The sequence below is a fragment of the Megalobrama amblycephala genome, linkage group LG4, assembly GCF_018812025.1.
Source record: "Megalobrama amblycephala isolate DHTTF-2021 linkage group LG4, ASM1881202v1, whole genome shotgun sequence".
Taxonomy (NCBI): domain Eukaryota; kingdom Metazoa; phylum Chordata; class Actinopteri; order Cypriniformes; family Xenocyprididae; genus Megalobrama; species Megalobrama amblycephala.
This window is the reverse complement of record NC_063047.1, coordinates 9,959,059-9,981,617: the sequence shown is the minus strand read 5'-3', so window position 1 is coordinate 9,981,617 and position 22,559 is coordinate 9,959,059. Positions and strand designations below refer to the sequence as shown.

General features: G+C 36.8%; 3 protein-coding genes across 4 annotated transcripts; 2 read left to right on the top strand and 1 right to left on the bottom strand.

Moving 5' to 3' along the window:
* Window positions 1–356: 356 nt before the first annotated feature.
* nono (non-POU domain containing, octamer-binding) lies at window positions 357–10,291 on the top strand. Of its 2 annotated transcripts, none has more exons than XM_048187337.1 (10): window positions 357–514; window positions 1,232–1,382; window positions 1,502–1,695; window positions 2,552–2,853; window positions 2,946–3,041; window positions 4,651–4,847; window positions 5,725–5,909; window positions 9,287–9,317; window positions 9,563–9,642; window positions 9,731–10,291. In XM_048187337.1, the coding sequence occupies exons 2-10, from the start codon at window positions 1,232–1,234 to the stop codon at window positions 9,818–9,820; spliced, it is 1,326 nt and encodes a 441-aa protein (XP_048043294.1). In that variant the 5' UTR covers window positions 357–514; the 3' UTR covers window positions 9,821–10,291. The 2 variants fall into 2 exon arrangements, with proteins under 2 accessions (XP_048043294.1, XP_048043293.1); XM_048187336.1 differs by having other exon boundaries at window positions 9,728–10,291.
* A 5,478-nt stretch (window positions 10,292–15,769) lies between these two features.
* Window positions 15,770–18,466, top strand: casp22 (caspase 22, apoptosis-related cysteine peptidase). Its single transcript, XM_048187334.1, has 7 exons — window positions 15,770–15,906; window positions 16,169–16,495; window positions 16,751–16,767; window positions 16,927–17,035; window positions 17,253–17,739; window positions 17,839–17,992; window positions 18,243–18,466. Exons 1-7 carry the CDS (start codon window positions 15,900–15,902, stop codon window positions 18,258–18,260), a joined length of 1,119 nt encoding a protein of 372 aa, XP_048043291.1. The 5' UTR covers window positions 15,770–15,899; the 3' UTR covers window positions 18,261–18,466.
* A 69-nt stretch (window positions 18,467–18,535) lies between these two features.
* On the bottom strand, window positions 18,536–22,522 carry tnfsf10l4 (tumor necrosis factor (ligand) superfamily, member 10 like 4). Its single transcript, XM_048187335.1, has 5 exons — window positions 22,192–22,522; window positions 21,946–22,077; window positions 21,777–21,822; window positions 19,232–19,318; window positions 18,536–19,129 (listed from the first exon to the last, which is right to left on the bottom strand). Exons 1-5 carry the CDS (start codon window positions 22,363–22,365, stop codon window positions 18,726–18,728), a joined length of 843 nt encoding a protein of 280 aa, XP_048043292.1. The 5' UTR covers window positions 22,366–22,522; the 3' UTR covers window positions 18,536–18,725.
* Window positions 22,523–22,559: the final 37 nt, after the last annotated feature.

Genomic DNA, 22,559 nt, shown 5'->3' with positions numbered 1-22,559 from the left:
TTGCGCTTCCTCAACGCTGGTCGGCGCCAGCAGCTTTCGAAAGCATTTCTAAATCCACGCCGCTCACTAACTTGTTTTTTTTTTTTCGTAATTTCCTACCAATTTGGCCTCAGGGCTTGTTCGCGATGCATCAGCGCTGCGCAGACCGATCGGCGTATGACATCAAAGTACCGCGAGAGCGATTCAAAAGCATAAGGAATCGTTTGCTCTCCAGTCGCTCTCGCGGTACTTAGACGTCATACGCCGATCGGTCTGCGCAAAACCGAAGCATCTTGAACAAGCCTAATGGTTTTAAAACGACGACAACCAATGAAACATCTGCAAAATGTTAACGTCATTTTCTTGACGTAAAATCGGCCAATCGAAAGCGGCAAAGCGTACGCCGGAAAACCCAGTGCCAGCCAATGAGCAGTTAGAACAGGCAGCACGTTGAGGTGTAAGGCGTTCCGCCCTTGTTCTCTTTGTGATCAACGCTGCGTGTGTTACTGAAGCGGATTAAAAACTCTTATTAAAGGTATTTAGACACGTTTATTTCTCTTATATTCTTTGCACATGATGCATGCTTTTATTCCTGAATGAATGTGTTAGTACACATGAGCTGGAGATGAGCCCGAGCTGTTCGTTGCGTTGAGTGTCTGTCCTGCTCAGGCTTCGCTTTGCAAACGCATAAACGCTCATTAATGAAGAAACCAGACAATTATAATAATGTATACGTGCATGCAGTAGTTTACACTCATTAATGAAAGCAATTCGATCTTATCTGATGAAATCTTAACAGTGAACAAATCAGATATGGGCGAAGAATCAAAGAATAATTGAAAACAAAGACACCAAAATGCACCCACACTCTCAATGAAAATGAACAGTTATTAATTAAGACATGAACCATTAAATATTCATTAATGAAGATATGTTTAATTGAAATACCATGACCAATGAAATTTTCAAGCTGTGTTGTGATTTTTTTTTTTTTTTTTTATGTAATGAGATTTTGTATTTGTTGATTTATTATCTCATGTTTGTGTTCACATTGTATGCGCAACGTAGATTTTGCCATTAAGCATTTCACTGAATGTGTAATTAAAAGATGCTGCAATATCAGTGAATCCTCTTACATCAACAGAACAACATCCATCATTGCTTTGTTTACACTTTTGAATGAGTATTATTCTTAGCTTTTGGAAACCATCTTCTTTAAAAGTTTGTATTGATGTTTCCTGTGCTTTAATAGATGCAAGGAAACAGAGGACCACGTTCAGAGCAGCAGAATCACGGCCCACCCCGACAGCAGCAGCCCAACCCCCAACAAGAGCAGCAGAGGAAGCCCTCAGGAACCGACAGCAATGGACAGCACACTGATGCTGGAGAGCAGAGTAGCCCGAGTAAGCAACAGTTGTGGACTGAGTAGCATTTACACAAGGCCACAAAAATTTTATCTTTTGAACAGATCTTTGGGTGTATATTGAAGTGACTGCAGCTGACTGAACTTTCTCTCCTGCAGATGATGCTTTCACTATAGACCTGCAGAACTTCAGGAAGCCAGGAGAGAAGACCTACACACAGAGGAGTCGGCTGTTTGTGGGAAACCTGCCGACTGGAACCACAGAGGAGGATGTGGAGAAGCTCTTCTCTAAGTATGGCAAACCGTCTGAGATCTTTATCAACAAGGACAGAGGCTTTGGCTTCATCAGGCTGGTGAGTTTGACCAGGCAAAAAAAGCAGAGAGTCATAAGTTTGAGCAGTATGACGATATAACTCTTGGCAAAGTGTCTTTTGTTAGAGATTTTGCTATTTCAATTATATTAGATATGTAAATATGTTAATGTAACACACTACTTAGTTATTGACACTTTAAAATAAAGAGTGGTTAAGTGCAGAAAGCTGCCTCTCTCAGCATCCAATTCAGAATTCAGTTCTCTTTCATGGCTAATTGCGCGTTAATGGTCAAATACACATGCATATTAAAATGCCCATCATATAGTGTATTTATGTGAACAGAACAAACAGTTAGGTGAAAAGCTGGTATGTCAGTGTATTAGATCTATGCATAAGGCCTAATAAACCTGCTGCTGTCTGTCATTGTCAAAAAATCCCTCTCTGCTCTTGACCTGAATATTATTTGTATCTTTTGAAATCAAATTATATTTAATTTATACAGACTATGTAGAGTTTTATTCTTACATTTGATAACATAAATCTCTATTTGGAAAAAAGTTTGATTTGTGTCTTTGTTCTATTTTATTTGTCCTGTTGTTTGTAATTTGCATTTTGGTAGTTGGTCCTTTTAATTTAGAAAAAAAAAAAGACTATCATTATTGTAAAAAATTCTCTTATTGTTAAATAAGATTTTGGATATATCACCCACCCCAAGAGAGTGACTCTTTTTTTTTTTTTTTTTTACTTTCAATAAAGTTGAACTGACAAAGATATGTGTTTGTGTGTCTTATAATATTAAGATCATGCATTTTCCTATTTTAAGTAATGTATCATTTCTCAGACAGCAACGAAATAATGCAACATTTACCCTGACTTGCTACTTTCTCCTCATTAGGAAACGAAGACGCTTGCGGACATAGCAAAGGCAGAACTGGACGACACCGTCTTTCGTGGTCGCCAGATCCGTGTGCGTTTTGCCACACATGGCGCTGCACTGACGGTTAAGAACTTGCCTCAGTTTGTGTCCAATGAGCTCCTGGAGGAGGCCTTCTCCATGTTCGGTCCAATCGAACGGGCCATTGTCATTGTCGATGACCGTGGCAGGCCAACTGGGAAGGGCATTGTGGAGTTTGCCAACAAACCGTCTGCCAGAAAAGCTCTGGACCGTTGCGGAGATGGAGCATTTCTTCTCACTGCGTGAGTCTGCGTTTCTGCTATACTCATCTGTAATGCTCTCTGTGTAAATTACAGTTTGTTTACTTAACTTTGACTTTCTTTTCTAAACTCAGATTCCCCCGGCCTGTTACTGTTGAGCCGATGGAGCAGCTCGATGAGGATGAGGGACTTCCTGAGAGACTTATTAATAAAAACCCACTATATCACAAGTGAGTTTGTTTGTGTTCTCATATGCATTGTATTTGTAAATGTTATTGTACCACCAGACTGTTATTATCTATGTTTCTTATGAACATGGAAGACTTGGAAATGTTTAGAATAATGTTTTTCAGGAATGGAAAAAGTTACAGAATATTTTTTTTTTTCTAGATATGCTTTAAAGTAGTTTATTTGATAAAAGTTTTGAGTGCCACCTTAATAATTCCAAATTAGTCATTTAAAAAAAAAAGTTAATTTCTCAAATGGGTGTGGGAAATTATGACTTTATAATAGTGTTAATCAGGGCCCGTATTCACAAAACATCTTAAGTAGCTAAAAGTAGCTCCTAACTTACAGATTTAGGAAAAACTCACAAACTCACATAAACTTTGTGTATTTCACAAAGTATTTTAGCGCTAAAACTAGCTCCTAAACCTGTGAAACGTTAGTAGTCAAGAGGACTCCTAAGTCACTAAGACCAAATCACAAACAGTCCTAATCCGCCTAAAGACACTGAACACCATTGAGGCAATAGCGATAAAGCTGGGTGCTGCACCTTTTCTTCATAAATGCAATACATATTTTGGTTTATGGAATACAATAAAATGCCAAAAATAAATCTTCAATAAATAAATAATAAATAAATAATGTACAATTACCTGTGACAGTTGTTTTCACGGGTTCACACTTACAAATGATCGAATCGAGTATGTGTGTGTGTGTGTGTGTATATATATATATATATATATATATATATATATATATATATATATATATATATATATAATATATTATAAGCATATTTGCCGTGGCTGTCCAAGGGGATCGCGGGTTCTGATCTTGGAATTTGTTTGGAATTTATTTTGCCCAATCTCCGAGCTTGGAATTTATTTAGCCCAAACCCAGAGTTCGCCCCCTATCCCAGCCGAGAGTGAGGAGCGGGTTGGCGGAGGGATGCAGAAAACTGTCGAGGAAAGGCGAGTCGGCTCTTGTCTGTGTATAAATACCTCCACTCGAGCTCCACTCCTCCAAAAATTTGTTTATAAAGCATCATTTGTCACTTGAATTCTGCAATCTCTTGAGACGCAGACATGTAAGAGGCAGACAATTAACTGAACATATACTAGTTTAATTTGTGACACTTAGCCTACATTTTAAAATCTTTATTTGAATATGGCAACATTTGAATTTTAAAACCTTTTATTTGAATATGGAAACATGATATCTCATTCTACAATATCCCTGATTAAATCGCTGACAGAGACTTTTCCCCCATCAGCCAATCACTGTGGGCATAGTTAGTAAGTGTGTTGACATCATCCATAGCAACGAGGTCAACCCCACCCTTATTCTTAGCTTAAGACTTTTCTCTATTCCTTAGTAAAAGGTTGTCTCGGCAGCTTTGTGAATAGGTTTTAAGAGAAAACACTTAGCTAAGAACTTTAACTGCTATTTAGGAGTAAGATGAAAATGTTTTGTGAATGCGGCCCCTGGAGTACAAAGAGCCTGTTATTTTTTTATTTTTTTTTTATTTTGTGATAATGACTGACGGACTGTACGTTATCCAGCTTATTACATGGGTTTAATAAACTAACATGTCTTTCTCTGTATGCCCATTAGAGAGCGTGAGCAGCCACCCCGATTCGCCCAGCCAGGTTCATTTGAGTATGAGTATGCGATGCGCTGGAAGGCCTTAATGGAAATGGAAAAGCAGCAGTTCGAACAGGTTGATCGAAACATCAAAGAGGCTCAAGAGAAGCTGGAGACCGAAATGGAAGCAGCACGACATGAGCACCAAGTCATGCTGATGAGACAAGGTGAGCACACAAAGATTATCATCTTTTGAAGATAGTTAGCCTAAAAAATGTTTTTCATCTTTAATCATCTTTTGGAACAGGTTAGGGCTGAAGCGACACGTCGATGTAATCGATTATGAAAATAAGTTTATTAAAAAGTATCGATGCGTTGCATTGTTTACATCCCTAATCCCCTGTCGTTTCACACAAAACAAGACTCTAGGGACGATGCTAATGACTGGTAGCTTAAAGGATATGTTCACTTTCAAATGAAAATTACCCCAAGCTTTACTCACCATCAAGCCATACTTGGTGTATATGACTTTCTTTCTGATGAACACAATTGGAGAGATATTAATAAATATCTTGACACATCCAAGATTTATAATGGCAGTGACACGCATTCACAGCATTCGGCGTGGTCTAGTGGCTGTCGGAGCAGAAACGGAATCTAATGCTCTCCATATGTTTTTCCATCATCTCAGTGCATATTTACCCAACCATAGAACCTCCCCTTGAAAAAATCAGGACAGTAGTGGTTGAAAGTGAATAAAAGAGGTTAAAACACCAGGTGTAAATGGGTGTGTCTGCCTTGTCTACTTGTGATCCAATCGACCAATACCCATTCAGACAAATGTTTTTGGCCATTGTGCCAGGTTTTTGTATGTCCCATCATGAGCATGGTTTTTAATTTCAAGTTAAAAATCACATCTCAACACCTTGACCTTCATCTAGCAGTTTTTGAATCCAAGCATGGTCAGTTGAACCTAAAACCAGCCTATTTAGATGGCCAGTAATTCAGGCAAACTTCAGTCGGTTTTGAGAGTGTCAGTTTGCACATCCCTGGTCATCAATCACACTGCAGTTATCACTGTATCTTTTTCTTGCTGTGCTTCAGATCTCTTGCGCAGACAGGAAGAGTTGAGGAGAATGGAGGAGGCTCACAGCCAGGAGGTGCAGAAACGGAAACAGATGGAGCTGCGTCAGGAAGAGGAGCGACGGAGGAGAGAGGAGGAGCTCCGTGCCCACTCCGAGGACCTGATGAGGAGGCAGCAGGGGCAGGGAGGAAACTTCTCTGAGAAAGTGAGTCTGAATTTCCTGAGGTTTCCAAACTCCACAGTAGTGTTGTAACAATACATTTGAGTACCCTAGTAAAAAAGCCTATACCAAAATTTATTTAAAATACATTTATTTTATACTAAAAGTACTTCAAATCCATTAACATAATTGACACATTACTTAAGACTTACTGATATAAAATTATAATTAAACTTTATATGGAGTTTTTCTTTATTGCACAATGCACATTTCTTATGGCTAAAATGTGTTTTAATATAAATATTAATAAGGGTTGTATGATCCCTGATGTATGTATAATATTTTTTGTATTTAAATGCAAGATATTTAAAGTACCTACAGTTGTGGTCAGAATTATTGGCACCCTTGCTACATATGATCAAAGATGACTGTAAAAATAAATCTGCATTGTTTATCGTTTTGATCTTTAATTCATAAAATTTGCAAAAAACTAACCTTTCATTGAAGGAAAAGAATTGAAAGTGGAAATCACATTATGAAATAAATGTTTTTCTCCAAAACACGTTGGCCACAATTATTGGCACCCCTAGAATTTTTTTGAGTAAAATATCTCTGAAGTATATTCCCATTCATATTTAATTTTTTTAGCACACTAGGGTGGTCATGAACATGAAATTGTCCAGCCATGACTTCCTGTTCTAGGAGTATAAACATGAGGAAACACAAAGGCCAAATTACCTTAATCATTCATCACAATGAGAAAAAACAAAGAATATAGTTCAGGGGCCATATTCACAAGACTTTTTATCTTGCCACTAAGAGTTCTAAATGGCAGTAAAAGTTCTTAGCTTAGAGTTTTCTCTTAAAACCTATTCACAAAGCTGCTGAGACCAAGTCTTAAGCTAAGGGTAAGGGCGAGGTTGACCTTGTTGCTATGGGCTATGCCCACAGTGATTGTCTAATGGGGAGGAGATTGGCACCAACAATCATTTTAGGACTGTTTTTGATTTTGTCTTTGTAACTTAGGAATCCTCTTGAGTACTCCTATCATTTCACAGATTTAGGAGCTAGTTTTAGTGCTACAATGCTTTGTGAAATACTCTTAGAGCAAAAATTTAGGAGTCCTAAAATTAGGACTGACACGCCCATTATGTTTAAGAGTTTCTCCTTAATCGGCAAGTTAGGAGCTACTTTTAGCCTTAAGATGTTTTGTGAATACGGCCCCTGATGTGCGGCAAAAGATTGAGCTTCACAAAATAGAAAGTGGCTGTAAGAAAATAGCTAAAGTATTGAACTATTTCCACTGTCAGGGCAATAATTAAAAAGTTCCAATCAACTGAAGATGTTACAAATCTGCCTGGAAGAGGACGTGTCTAAATCGTCCTAATGTGCAGTAAGGAGGAAAGTTTGAGTGACCAAAGACTCTCCAAAGATCACAGCTGGAGAACTGCAGAGATTAGTTGAGTCTTGAGTCTCAGAAAACCTAAAAAAAAAAAAAAAAAAAAAAATGATCAAACGGCACCTACAACCCCAACAAGTTGTTTTCGGGAGGGTTTCAAGAAAAAAAAATCCTCTGCTCTCATCCAGAAACAATCTCCAGTATATTAAGTTGTCACACACGACTGGAACTTCAAATGGTACCGGCTTCTATGGTCAGATGAAACTAAAAAATAGCTTTTTGGCAGCAAACCCACCAGATGGATTTGGTGCAAACAGGGATAAAAAGTACCCCATGCCCACAGTTAAATATACTGCTGGATCTTTAATGTTGTGGGCCTATTTTTCTGCTGGAAGTCCTGGACATCTTGTTCAGATACATGGTATCATGGATTCTATCAAATACCAACATAAAGAAAATCGCAACCTGACCGCTTCTGCTAGAAATCCAACAATGGGCCGTGGTTGGATCTTCCATCGGGACAATGATCCAAAACAAATATCAAATCCAACACAAAAATGTGTCAATGAGCCCAAAATGAAGCTTCTGCCATGGCTGTCCCAGTCCCCTGACCTGAATCCTAAAGAAAATGAGTGGAGTGAACTGAAGAGAAGAAGCACCAACATGGAGCTGGAATCTGAAGGATCTGGAGAGATTCTGCATGAAGGAATGGTCTCTGATCTCTTGTCAGGTGTTCTCCAAACTCATCAGGCATTGGCAAAAGGAGCTTGCAAAAATATTGAATGAAAGGGTGCCAATAATTGTGGCCAACGTGTTTTGGAGAAAAACTTTTATTTCATAATGTGATTTCACAATCAAATAGCACAATCAAATATACTTGAGTATATCATTAGTTGGACCTCTTGGACTACTTCTGCACAATTAAAGTGCATTACAAAATTAGTTGTTCCAATTTAGCAGACTTTTAAGTATACCAGTTTAGTATACCAAAAGTACAATTGGAAGTTATTTTTATTAAGCACATGTAAATGTATTTGTAGTATACTTGGCATAAAATAAATGTATTTCAAATACATTGTAGGTTTTTATTTATTTATTTATTTATTTTATTTTTTTATTGGGTTAGTCTGTAAAAATCTGGAAAAACTTTCTCATTTTCTCAGTACCAATTTCTGTACCATAGCAAAAACTATTGTAACTAATTTTATAATAGTTTTTAAGAATAAAAAAAAATATTAATGTTGTTGATAATTGACTAAATAATGCATTAAAACATTAGCAAGTAGCTTTGGAATGTTTTAATTAAAAAGATTAAATGAAAAGTAATAAAATGGAAAAACAAAGAAACGCATTACAGGTAACAGAACAAGTGGTAGGTCTATTGCAGTTACATTGCAAGACATAATGCACAGATTTATTGTGACATCAGGTTTTTTTTCCTGTCTGTTGCTATGGTTATCACAACGTCAGACATTGCATTTTCAGATTCATTTGTGTATTTTAATATGGTTGTCACTCCCGGAACTTTGCAGTGAGGTCTAGGCAAAAATAAAACTTTGATTCAAATTATGAATGTTATATACAGAAAAGGCAAAGAGAGCTTCCTCTGTAATGAAGCTGAAATCACTTCAATGACTGAGTGAAACTCCCATTAGAGTGGGATTCTCTTATTGACATCATGTTTATAGTTTGGTTGTAATGAAATGATGTGCGAGCGTGCAGAGCTCACACTGAACAATGCCTCTGATTGGCCATTGTGTTCACATGCTCAGCAAACATGTCTGTGATTGGCTGCAATGCTCAAACCTCTTCACAGAGCACTCGCATAAATATGGTCGGGAGCGTTTAAAAGAAGGTACCAGATTGACCCTGTATTCTGTACTACCGGTACTGTAAAAGGGCTGGTATCGTTATGTATAACATTTAAGTATCAACTTGATACCAAAGTACCAATACTTTTGACAACACTACTCCACAGTTTGTCTGCATTTTTAATCCATGAACTGTATGTTTGCTGTTTCAGAGGGATCCAGACATGAGGATGCAAATGGGAGGTGAGAAAGACTCGCTCTACACACACATACAAAAAAACTTGCTTTGATCGTCATAGCAAGGGCATAAAGATCCTGTTCCTGTCCTTTTACCCTACTTTTAGATTTAGTGAAATTGTGTGGTTTATCCTTTCATGATTGGTCTTTTATTCATTTTTGTAATATAACTTTTTTTGGACAATATTTTTATATTTTTAATTCATTACCAGCGTGAGCCTAACGTTTCTCTTTCTCTCTTGGGCTGAAAGGTCAGGGAATGGCTATGAACAGGAGCCCGATGGGTGGAAATCCCACAGCCGCAGGAACTGCCGGCATGGCTTCCAGTGAGGTACAGATCTCTCTACACACACATTGACAACTCTCAGGACAACATGCAAAGAGTACAGCGTGTAAATTCTTTCTCTCTCTTTCAGCAGGGGTCTGCCGGTAATCCAGGTGGTCTCCCTCTTCCTTTCCCTCGTTCTGGACCTATGGACTTTGGGCCCAACAAACGCCGCAGATTCTGAGAACACCAGCCAAATGTCTTTCCTTTTGTTTTGTTGTTTTTTTTACACACTGTAAAATATTTTTAAGTGCAGATTGTGGTTTTGTAGAGCCTGGGTATGCATTTCACTTTCACAAATGAGTTTGTGTAGGCAAATGTTTTAAACAGGTTGAAGTATAAGTTTTAAGTTGCTCTCTAATATCTCCCATCCCCAGCAGGAGCCTTAAGGGATGTTTCCAGAAACTGATTGAGCCCAGTTCTGGGGTAAAAGACCCTTATGCTTATGATTGCTTACTGAAGAGTCTTCATCTAGGGACAAGGGTTTATCTGTGCATGGAAACAACTCCAGGGTGGACATTCAGCTTTGTATAGCCCTATTTTCTTCTTTTTTTATTAATTCCTTTTCTAAAGTAGAAATTAGCTTTTGTCCGTCTTGTCCTCTGCAACGCTTGCCTTTCTAGTCAACTTTAAATAAATTCACAACTACATGTTACATACGTTCCAGTGTTACTGACAGCATTCTTGGATTTAAATTTGTCTTTGTACATGAGAGCTGTTATAAGGAAGAAATTATAGTCAGAACAGATGACCCAAACACTCATTTTGCATTTACTACTACCAAAATTAAGCGGAGGGTTGCTTTGGGACTCTGAATACAGTTTATGAATGTCACCTGACTTTCACTGGACTTTAATAGGGAGTGCAGATGGTAACCATTCTATGAAAGCATGTTGTCAGGTAGTGGCATGTCCATTTTATGCATATTGTCCATTTTTATTATTCATAAGATGCCACAAACGAATGGTTTGCTTTTATAATGTTTATCATTTTTAGGCCATTTCTCTTTTATCCCACAAAAATTCTAGTCTTTAAAAAATTAGATTTTGGATATTGTTCTGGATTTTAAAGGGATTTGTTCCCCAAAAAATGAAAATTGTAAATTTACTCCCTTGTTGTTCCGAACCCGTATGACTGACTTACTTACTAGATTTTACTGGTCTTTTTAATGCAGTTATAAAGGCTGACCTTTTTATCACCAAAAGCATTATAGAAGTAGTCCATATACTGTATAGCTTGTTCTATATACAGTAGTGGCCAAAAGTGATGTCCTGAGATGATTGATTTTAGGATTTGTTTTTAATGACCCTTAAAAACTTACGTTTTTTTTAAAGATGAGCAAAGTTTACAAAAAAGGGTAGACTACAGCTACAGGTTTTCAAATTTTTAATAATTGTGAAGATGTTGTTTTCCTAGGCTGGACATAACTTGTGGCCACTAGTGTATGTAGCCCATGTTTTCTAAAGGAGTAGTTCTCAACCCTTGAAGTGACATAAATAAAAACCTTGTCACTTTGTGGTGTTGTAGGGTTGTTTCTGACATGTGAGCAAAAAAATGCTTCCATTCCAGTACTGCTTTTATCAACTTTATCACAAAGCTCATCAATGCCCTCTTTAATTCACAGTTCTGATGCACATACGTACACAGTAAATCCCACAAACCTGCTTCTACCTGCGTGTGTCCTGACACAGTCAAAAATTGTTGTGCTTCTCTCCATTACACCAGACCTGACCTGACTCCTCTTACTCTCTGGCTGCCTATACTAATTAAACCCACACTCCACCCGGTGTCAATAATAATAAAATAATATTATAACAAACATTCATAAACAACATAATGGCTTTTACAACCCTTTTGACTCAACTGTCCACAAAATTATTCAAATACCCCCCTATGTAGACTAGAATTCCTCTGGTATCTGCTGTAAAGATTTGTTTTCAATTTATTTTAATATATAGAAGCTATGTGTAAATGAATAAAATAAGTATATAAAATAATTTATACATATATATGAAGATTCAGAATTAGAGCTAAATGTTCAGGGATCCTACTCTTTTTAACCAGTAAATTTTTATCACATACAGAACTAGAAAAATGTATATTCTGTATAAAAATGCTCATGACGTTATAAGATTTTATTCATTTCAATTTTAACCAATTAAACAAAATTGTCCGCACACTGAAAAACATACAATTAGAATAAAGCAAGGGTCTATCAAAAATATTTATTTAATTTAACATGCAAAGTGCAAATAAATGAAAAGTGCCTTCTATAGGCACAATTACAAATTGTTACCAGCTGAGCTTAATCAATGGGTGGTGATTACGGAAACCAATAAGAGAACTTTATTAAAATGAAATTACATTTTAAAATTAGGCTAACTTAAGCCTGATAATAAGCGTTGACTTCTGTGACGTAGTACACAATGCCTTGACGTACATTATAACGCGTTGTACGTTGCGGAAGTTAAAGTTTTTTAGAAGCAAGTCAAATGCGCATGGCTGTCACGCCAGAAGTTCATTATTTTACTTTACAAAGTTTTAAATAAGGACATTTGTCTTGCACAATTCCACGCATCAATTCATTTCAGAAGACCCAGCGGAGCCGCTTGGAATATGTTTTATGATCGATGGATGCACTTTTTTGGGCTTCAAAATCTCATCCTCCAAACACTCCCATTAAATCTCCCATAAATATAACTCTGATTATGTTTGGCTGAAAGAAGAAAGTCATCTAGACCTAGAACGCTTTGAGGGAGAGTAAATCATGGGGTAATTTTCATTTTTGGGTAAACTATCCCTTTAAGAGCATAAGAGGACTCAGAATTTTGTTTTAAGACTGGTCAAGACTTCGACTTCAGGGATATCACTAAAATTGTTGGTGCGTTGTCTTATTTATTAACATCATTAATGTGATTTGGACATAAAACTTCCTACTTCAAATGCAATCAATAACTTGTTTCTAATTTGATTTATTTATACTGTTGTGCCAGGTCAGAAATTAATGAGGGATTAAATAAAAAATGTCACCAAAATTAATACAAATGCCCACAAAATTCAAGATATTGTTGCAAAAAAGTACTGAATTTCTTGTTTTAACATGTAATTAACCAATATCACAAGAGCAAGAGAGCCCTTTTCACAAATTTGAGCATGATTGCAAACATGATATTGCTTTTAAACAAACATTCAATAAATAACATTTTATTTTTAAGACATTATCCTCAACATTATGCATTTGCAATTTTACCAATTCAGATGCAGCTTCTGTCCCAGATAGCAAGCAATAATCGAAATAATGTTGAATCAATGTTAATTTGTCAACGTGTCATCACTTTTGCACCCGCAATTAATGTTGAAAAAATGTTGAAATGTCAACAAAAAATCAATGGTAATGGCATTGAATCAATGTTTGTACTTTTAGAAAATGAAACACAACTACAACTGTCTTAAAGCCACACAGCCTGAAATCAACTGAAGATAAAATAAGACAATAAATCTCTCAATAATTATTTTTGAGAATTAACAGAGGTTCAGATGTTGATGTTTTATTGAAAATGTTTGGTCACCATTTTGGTGGTCAGTGGTTCCTTTAGTTGGGCAGTTTGACTCTGGGCTTTTTGTAACAGTGTTTACCAGAACACATCATTTGTTGCAAAGAAACAAGAAACTAGTGTATAATACTGTTTTCTGCCTCACAAAGCAGAGTAGTTTACTAACTATTATAATTATTGAGAGATTTATTGTCTTATTTTATCTTCAGTTGATTTCAGGCTGTGTGGCTTTAAGTCAGTTGTAGTTGTGTTTCATTTTCTGAAAGTACAAACATTGATTCAATGCCATTACCATTGATTTTTTTGTTGAAATTTCAACATTTTTTCAACATTAATTGCGGGTGCAAAAGTGATATTGATTCAATGATGTTAACGTTGACAAATTAACATTGATTCAACATTATTTCGGTCATCGATGCTATCTGGGGTACCTCTGCCGCACAAAGTTTAATTTTGTTGTTAGTGGTTTCATTTGATTGGTAACAGCTCTCAATATAGTGTCTTTTTAATCTAATTGTATTTAATAATTAAAAATAAGATATTTCTCCGACAGTCATCTTTCAGATGAATTTGAGGAGTGCTAGTCTGGTCTTGACTCCATCTCATCTCCTTAAAGGTGCTAAAGAGGATGTTTTGTTTTATACATTTTTGCAATATTACTTGAAACTGTCTTTACTAACTGATAAAAGACTATTTATTAGGTGCACTGAAAGTAATAATATTAATATACATCATCTGTGCACGAGGTAGGGCCTTAAAAACATCAGCCAATCGTTTACGCGATCACCGCGTAAACGATTGGCCCTCTGGCTTGTCGATCACTGCCGGGACGTTCCTTGTGAGAGACGAGCGCGGATTGGCCCTCTGGCTTGTCAATCACTGCCATGACGTTCCTTGTGAGAGACGACCGCGGCTGCGCGCTCCAGTAACTTTCCACACTCTACAGGCGCCGCATGCAATGTTTTTGTCAGGAGACAGGAGTAACAACTGCAGATTATGAGTTACCTGCGGTGAGTCTGACATAATGAATCCACTAACACAACACAGCGAATGCCGGTGGTAAACACTCGTGTTCCAATACGAGTGTTTACGAGTTTTGGGAGGCGTTCCTTCGAAGGAGGGGGGTTGTTCTTACGCATGCGCTCATTTCAAAAACTCAGTAACAGTCTTTGGATTCTCAGTCGACGAAAAAATCCTCTCTATCACCTTTAAGGTCTTGGTCTCGGATTAGGAAGTCTTGACTAATACCTAATCAGGGGCGCCCCCAAGGGGTGGCCAAGTATGATTTTGCATTGGGTACTATTAATTTAAATGCATAATGTAAATTCACAAGTTCATGAAGTGAAAGAAAATAAAATGCCACCAAAAAAGATAGATTGACTGACGCCACCAGAGTAGCTGTTTCACTGCCACCAAGAGTCTAAATAGTAATGTCTACAGACCTGAATTTCAAATGTTATTTATACTGTGAAGAGGGTAGGGGTGTGCGATATATTTAGTCTACGATTTTATCATAATTGTTGTTTTAACGATGCACAATCGATCTTACATTCCTGTATGTGATGTTGTCTTGTAGATTAGACTAGTGTCGGTGCACATTTAGAGTGCACGCTTTCACTGTGTTAATAAATATCACATGAAGAGTGCTGTTTTTCTCCAGATATCAGCATAACAAATGTTATATAAATTTTATTCATGTTTACATTTTAGACATCGTTGCCTGTTTCTGCACAATTTCGCCAACGAATATAGTTCAGATCAAATCCAGAGCATTGTATTGCGTCCCTGAGCAACAAATGGCGCTGTTTCTTTACTGAATGAATCAGCTTTTTGAATGAATAAGTTGAATCAATGAAATTTGGAAAAGATAGGCTGCAAGTGACGACGAGGGAGCTTCAGTTGAACAACAGTGAACTGCGGTCAGATGAGATGTTGTCAGACTATGTCAGTAAAATTCAGAAAAATGAACAGGTCCAATCAGCTGTTATTCTGTGCTCGCGGCGCGCGCTCAAGAATTGCATGCGCAAATGCGCCGGCGCGCGCTGCATAATTACTTTATTAAAGCTTAAATAAAGCCCAAAAGAATACGAGCAATGACCGTCATTGCTCTGTTGTAAGTTAAGTCATGCAATTACCACACATGCGATTAAAGCTGCCTAAAAAAGGTGAATGCATGTATTTGTTAACATGGTTTTAAATCTATTGTTATCCAATTTGTTGGCCTTAAAACGTCTTAAAAATGCACATATGTACACCAGAGAAATCTAAATTTTCTCGGGGGAGCATGCCCCCTCGGTAATTATGAAACCATAATGCAATCTGAGGTAAATGTGTATTTCTACAAATGTGCACACTTTTGGACTAAAACGGTGTAGGCTATGTGTATGCAAATAAATGGGACCGAACGCGACTGAATGTAAAGGTTTGTGTCCTCATTATTCTATTAATAACTACCAATTGATTTTGCATGTATGTATATGTATATACATATAGGCCATTATATATATATATATATATATATATATATATATATATATATATATATATATAGGCCACCCCTATTAAAATTTTCTGGGGGCGCCACTGTACGACTACATTCACAGAAAACACCTTCCGCGTTGAAAAATAAGGCTGGGACCCTTTAGTTACGCCATTTTCTATAAGTCGTCGCCCTTTTGCAACAGCTATACAACACGTTTATACGACGAAATGGCAGGTAAGATTAATAGGCTATAAATAAATGATTTGTCTGAGTTTGAAAACTTAATTTTTGTAGCTAGGCTATTGCAATATTTTTGAAGAAATGGCTGAACAAGAATGAGATGAAAAGTGAAAGTAAAAAGACAACGAACGTTTCCAATTTAAGTGAAGTATTATAATAAGTTTTAGTCTATGCTGAAAATGGTAGCCTAATACATTGTACATTATAGCCTATAGGCCTACATAAACATTTTACTTAACAAAGTGCTTTCCTTTAGAAAAAGTCTTGGAAAAAATACGGATTCGACTGAGAGATGGTTTGACCGTGCCTGTTATCAAATGTTTGTTGGATGATCTTCAGGAGAAGAAAGTGCTAAACTGTGGCGAGATTGAAGAAATTGCACAGACCAAAACGCGAAGTGATCAAGCTCGAGATCTGGTTGATTTTGTGAAGAAAAAGGGGCCGAAAGCAAGTGAAATTCTGCTCAAATGTTTAGAGATCCAGGACGAGCATTTGTACAACAGCCTAAACATAGACGGTCATTCAGAAATTCCCGAAACAGGAGTGACATCTAGTAACATACCTATAACGTTAGGTAGTACAGGTACAGTTTCATAAATTATTCAATATTTATTCAATACTTTTGTATGTATCTTTTCTCGATCCAGTATTACAATTAAGCATTTTTAATACAGCATTTTCATTTTTTTTTTTTTTTTTTTTTGTTAAAATTGCCTATGTTTTAAAGTTCAACTTTATACTTAACTAATGAGTGGAAGCAGGAATAGGCTATTTGAAAAATATATAATTTTAAAGACTTTATACTTTTGATATTCACAGTATCTCTCTTTTTTTCCAGATAAACCAAGCAATGCGGTAATGAAGTGGCGCAAGCTTTGCAATATTTTCACATAATACACTTTCACATTACACCTTTTTTTTTTTTTTTTTTTTTTTTTTTACAAATTATAAAATTTTCAGACAGATTTTATTCTTGAATGTTGGATGTACTCTGTAACGCCTGCTTTGTTCTAGGATGAGGAGTACAAAATGGACAGTAATCCACGTGGACTTTGTGTAATTATTAATAATGAGAACTTTAAAGACCCAGAGGATAAACGACATGGATCCCAAAATGATGTTGGTAGGCAGCAAATGATTTTTCATTTTTGATGCTTATGAACCACAAAACAACAAACTCATTCACATATCCTTTTTAGAAGAGTCTTATTAAGGAAATGCTTTTTGTTCCTTTTTTTTTGTCATCTTCATTTTCTTTATTTCAGTAATTGCTCTGTGGATCTATGGTCATGTATTTTATGACCTTCACCTTGCTTTTCTTTCTTTTATGTATTTTCCAGATTCTCTGAAAGACTTGTTTAAAGATTTGGGCTTTCTGGTTGAAATCAAGAAAGATCAGACCGCATCTGACATAAAACAGCTCATGATCAAATACAAGGATTGCCATCATGCAGACTGCTTTGTCTGTTGTGTGTTGAGTCATGGAGATGAGACTGGTGTCCTGGGAGTGGATGAGGAAATATGTCCCGTGAATGCTATCACCTCCCCATTTGATGGAGTCAACTGCCCCTCTCTTCTTGGCAAACCTAAAGTCTTCTTTATCCAAGCATGTAGAGGGCATAAGATGCAGATTAAAGTGCTGGCTGCAGATGGTCCTGGTGCCAGTCGTATGCAGAAATCTGGCAATGTATCATACAGCATTCCCAAAGATTCTGATTTTCTGATTGCCATGTCCACGGTTGAGGGATGTGTGTCGCTTCGTAATGAAAACAGTGGGTCATGGTTTATACAGTCCCTTTGCAAGCATTTAAAACAGGGAAGTACACGGTGAGCAATCCACACCGTTTTTTTTGTTTGTTTTTTTGCATGCAGTAATACTGTATTGTCTGGGTTTATATATTTGTTTGTTTCTTCCTTCACTTTTAGAGGCCAGGACATCTTGAGGATCCTCACTAAAGTCAATAATGAAGTAAGCCAGAGAGAGGGCAAGGTAACCATTAACGAGGTTGAAATAGATGCAAAGATGACCCCTCAGCCCCTTTTCACTCTGAGAAAGCTTCTTGTTTTCAGAGCTCCGAAGGTCAGAACTTAATTCTGTTTTTTGTTGTTTTTAACAGACATAGATTACAAATCTGTGTAAATTTAAAACTGAATATTGTTCTGTTGCTACATCTTCTTATTTCAAGTTCAGAGTAGCTGCCTTGTGGTTTCTGTACATTTTTGTGGTGTGATATTTTTCAGTTCTACTACAGAAGAAAATATGAATTGAGCAACATTTTAAATATAAAATACTTATAAAATAAAGCTCTCTTCATTCCCCATTATATCAGGCTGCTGCTTCTAAATAGAAGAAATCAGGATAAACACCTTCTTTCACCAACAGAAGAAGAAAATCAATGACATGGACAGAGAATTTCTATTCACCTCTTCTTTCGAATATGTGTTGTGTACCACATTTGACCATGTAAACAAAAAGAAGAGAATGGTTTTATTAATAAGTGTCAAGAATATGAATGAATTGATGTTTCTTCAATAAATACATCAGATTCTCTTACGCTGCTCTTGAACTCTTTTAGCTGTGGATTAAAACACCTACACATATCAACACGACTGAAGACTATAATTCACACATGGGATTTAATTAACAATGAACAATCCATTTAAACTAAATTACCTTTTATTTTTTAACATTGATGTGGACAAAATAACCTGTTATTCATCATCTCTACATACATTTTTTTCGTAAATATCATGGGAACAGATAACATAATAGGCCAATAAGAAATAAACTGAATCAAAATGCTCCAGTTTTGCTAGTTAATCATGAATGCCCCAAAGTAAGTGGATTCCTGAGGGAAGCGCACGGCGCTTATATTCAGCACGTACAATGAGAGCCTGTCGCCTTTTTCTAAGCGGAACAGCGCCCCCTGGTGGTTGGAATAAAGCTGTACATCAGACCTTACGCTCACACAAGGAGTCACTACGGCTTTTGCGAGCATCACTGGTTGTGGATAGGATGCTGTCCTCTTGTATAAGTATTGCGTAAAGTGCATATTCTGTCCTATTTGTGTTTCGAAATTAACCTGAGAGAAAACAAAGTAAATCCCGTCGTGTGGCACCGCTATTTCTCCTTCGGGGCTCAAGCGCATTAACCCTTCCTGACTGAATTGGCCATTCATATTGTCCCACTGGATACGATCCAGTGCAGGAGTTTCGTCTGCAGAAAGTAAAGACAAGAATATCATTAGTCTATTAAACTTAACTGCATTTTCTTATGCACAGTGTAAAGAGTGGATTGTTACTCTGGGAAAGATCCTACCATTTTTCTGAAGCCTTTGATATTGCTTAAGCTCTTGTTTTGCCCCAACGTGCACAGCTGGTTTGAAAACCTCAGTGATGTTATGTTCTGTAAAGTCCAACAACATACTTTCAATTGAACAATGCTTGAAGCAGGGTGGAAATGTTGAGGGGTTTGTGGGGTCTAACATCACAAATTAAAGTCACGTGTGAACCTGAAGTTGCAACCGACTTCACTTCAGTATCATGATCTATTTTCAGAATAAAATGGATTGTTGGGTGCTTCTCAATCAGATCTCGGCTGCCACATCATCAAGCGCCTCAATTTGAAGATCATTGGAAGGCAGCCTTTGTTTAGCGTACTTCATTTAGCTAATTTTCAAGGATGCATCAAGTGAATCATTCGCTTCCTTTGCACACATTCCAATTCACAAAAAAGAACTGAGCCGGCACTGAGCTTGTCTGAGTTCATTATGAAATGTAAGACAATAATAATGTTTTCGAGACAAAGAATTACTTAGGCCTAACACATAAACTGACAATAATGTAAGCCACTGAGAGAGCACAGATGGTAGTCATTCACTGTATTGCATTAATAAAAAGTCAGTTAATATAAGAATTTTTTAAAACATTTAATATTTTTCCAAAATTAAGTTTTAATATGGTGCTGTAACCTTGGGGGCAGGAACATGTGTGACGTAGCTATCCGCACTTACTAGACTCCCTTATTCTAGCGTTTAATGCTGAGGAGGACTATAGCCTACAAGCCTCAGAAGAAAGAGGCCATGTTTCTTTCCACTGGGAATTGATTGGATATAGAAAAGTAGGTGTTTCATTCAGCTCACTGTCAAAGCTCGCAGCACACTGACAGTTGAAGGGGATGTTCTTCCCAAGCCGTCAAACTGACATCATCAGAGAAGGATGGCCATTCCAGATGGGAGGAACATTTTCAGGTTTGTGTGTGTCAATTAACTTGCACGGATGAATTGTTCACCACAAGACTAATTAGCACTAACAAAGTAAAAAGGGTTCATTTTGATTCCATGCCAACTTTAAAGTCCCCCTGCAGTCAATAATTTTATCCCTTAAAACTCATCTTTGATAATCAAATGACATATTTAAATTTTTTCCTTTAAAATAATTTCTTCGCCTTAAAATAGCTTGAATAAAACACCATTGCTTCATTTAGTATATGTGGATTCATGAATATGCAAATATGCAAATTTGTTCTACCTCAAAATCACACCACCTCTGACCTGATCAGTAAATACTGGAACATTTTATTGAAACTGATTCAGAAAAAGAAAATGAAGAGTGATTATACAGGCTCGTCTACAAGTCAATGTATCAGAATGGTAATGCGTTTTATGTATCGCTCTTTACAATGTCAGACACATAACGGTAACTGACATGATTATCCATTGTTATCAAACAGCTAATAGTGTGTTGCTAATGTTACACAAACCATGTTCCGTTTCACCATCTCAGAGTCAGACAGCTGCCTTCTAAAAATCAGTGTCCTTAAAAATGCTTTGAACATCAAAGAAAGTCAATGGAGAAATGCCCCGCTCCGCATGTTGACAGGATTGGTTACATGTTTGTGACGGTAGGAAACGGGGGCGATTTCAAACAGCGTTTTTGAGTCTGTCTTTGGTAAACTGCAGTTTTAAGGAGAAACATACTAAAAATGGTGTTGAGTGATGAATTTGCACATGGTTTGTCTTAAAGCATATTAAAAACAGCACAGACATAAACAATAGGGGTGTGACGAGATCTCGCTAGACTAATATGTGACGAGATTTCTCGTCGAGGCGAAAAGTAGTCTCGTGATGTTGTTGCCATGACAGTGTGTTAGGATGATTAGGAAAGAATATGCCACCGCTTCGTTTACATTACGCCTCCACTGTCCTTTTGCTTTGTATTTAAATAAAAAACATTTAATTCAGTTGGATAACGGTTGCCACCGCTCCATATTTACAGAGTTACGCGCGATCGCTAAAAGTGAAAGTAAACGCGAGCGCGCATTCAAACGCGATTTCAATACCCCGCATTTTGAAAGCGGCTCCCTGATGAATGCAAATATCTCTCAATATGAAAGCTATTTTAGGCTGGGCAGCGTAGTTGTAACTATCTCTTAGCTCTGTATCAAAGAAAAATTTGGTCTTATTTGCACTTTGGTTGCACTTATTGTAAAGTGTTACCATAAAAAATGAATAACAGTTTTCTCTTAATCTTATTAAGCACAAACAGTAAGGTTAACTTTAGTTAATGCACTGTGAACTATCATGAACTAACAATGAATGACTATTTTTATTAACTAACATAAACAAAGATTAATAAATACTGTAACAAAGATATTGCTCATTGTTAGTTGATGTTGGTTAATACATTAATGTTAATAAATGAGACCTTATTGTAAAGTGTTACCATTTTTATTTATACTGTTTTTATTTCTATGATCAGTTTGTGGAAAGGAGTTCAGTTAGGAGGTCAAAAGTTGTAGAAGCTCATAAATCATGTACAGCAAGGTCTGCAAAAAATAATTTAAATAAATAAATTTGTTTTACCTTCTAATGTCCCCAGTACATAATTTTGTATGTCTAGCAACAGCCTCTGTTCAAAAAGAAATTTAGACTCTCAGTATGGAATATCTTACATGTATTATTACATAGCCTACATGTAATCTTATTTCTCGATTTCAAAAATGCATTGATGTTTTGAAGCCGTTTTAAATACCTGCCGTGCAGTTTGTTTCAGTTCTTGATTGAGCAAGTCACAACTTGCGATACCTGCTTGATCTGCTGGTAGAGTAACATCTGTGGAGAGACAGTGGATTGGATACCCTCCATCTCTGCCTGATTCACGAGTCTTTTAAAGTAAAAAAAAAAAAAAAAAAAAGTTATTGAAAGTACATTTGTCTAAATAACAACATTTTTTTTGTTTAGATCATATAATACGTTTTAATTACACGATTTAACTCACTCTGTGAATATCCTCCGAGAAGTCATAAAGAAGAAAAGCTGTGATAAACGTCTCAGTGCCTAACAATAAAATCAGAATCAAGAAAAAAATGTACTGCCCTTTTGCATTTTTGTTTTCAGATTTGTTTTCGTCCAGTTGGCTATAATTGGGGCTGACTGGTAGGTTTGATGTCATGTTCCAACAGCGTTTTACACAATATTCGCATGACAGAAAGAGAAAGCAGCCTTTCCTGATGTTTCCTGAGGGAGTCAAAGGTCTTGGAGGAGCTGTTCAGCTCTTCCGCATGTTAGTTTGTTTTCCTTGTTGGAAAGTCCCGCGGTCACCGCACCGCCCCTCTTTCTATCAGCCTGATTGAATGAAAGTTCTGA

Coding starts and splice junctions, on each gene's coding strand:
- nono (XM_048187336.1), top strand. CDS start 1,232: ATGCAAGGAAACAGAGGACCACGTTCAGAGCAGCAGAATCACGGCCCA. Junction 4,848..5,724: donor AGTCATGCTGATGAGACAAG/GTGAGCACACAA, acceptor GCTGTGCTTCAG/ATCTCTTGCGCAGACAGGAA. Junction 5,910..9,286: donor GAGGAAACTTCTCTGAGAAA/GTGAGTCTGAAT, acceptor TTGCTGTTTCAG/AGGGATCCAGACATGAGGAT.
- casp22 (XM_048187334.1), top strand. Junction 17,036..17,252: donor TGGATCCCAAAATGATGTTG/GTAGGCAGCAAA, acceptor TGTATTTTCCAG/ATTCTCTGAAAGACTTGTTT. Junction 17,740..17,838: donor TTAAAACAGGGAAGTACACG/GTGAGCAATCCA, acceptor CTTCACTTTTAG/AGGCCAGGACATCTTGAGGA.
- tnfsf10l4 (XM_048187335.1), bottom strand. CDS start 22,365: ATGACATCAAACCTACCAGTCAGCCCCAATTATAGCCAACTGGACGAA. Junction 19,319..21,776: donor TGTACTGGGGACATTAGAAG/GTAAAACAAATT, acceptor TGGACTTTACAG/AACATAACATCACTGAGGTT. Junction 19,130..19,231: donor TCAAAGGCTTCAGAAAAATG/GTAGGATCTTTC, acceptor TACTTTCTGCAG/ACGAAACTCCTGCACTGGAT.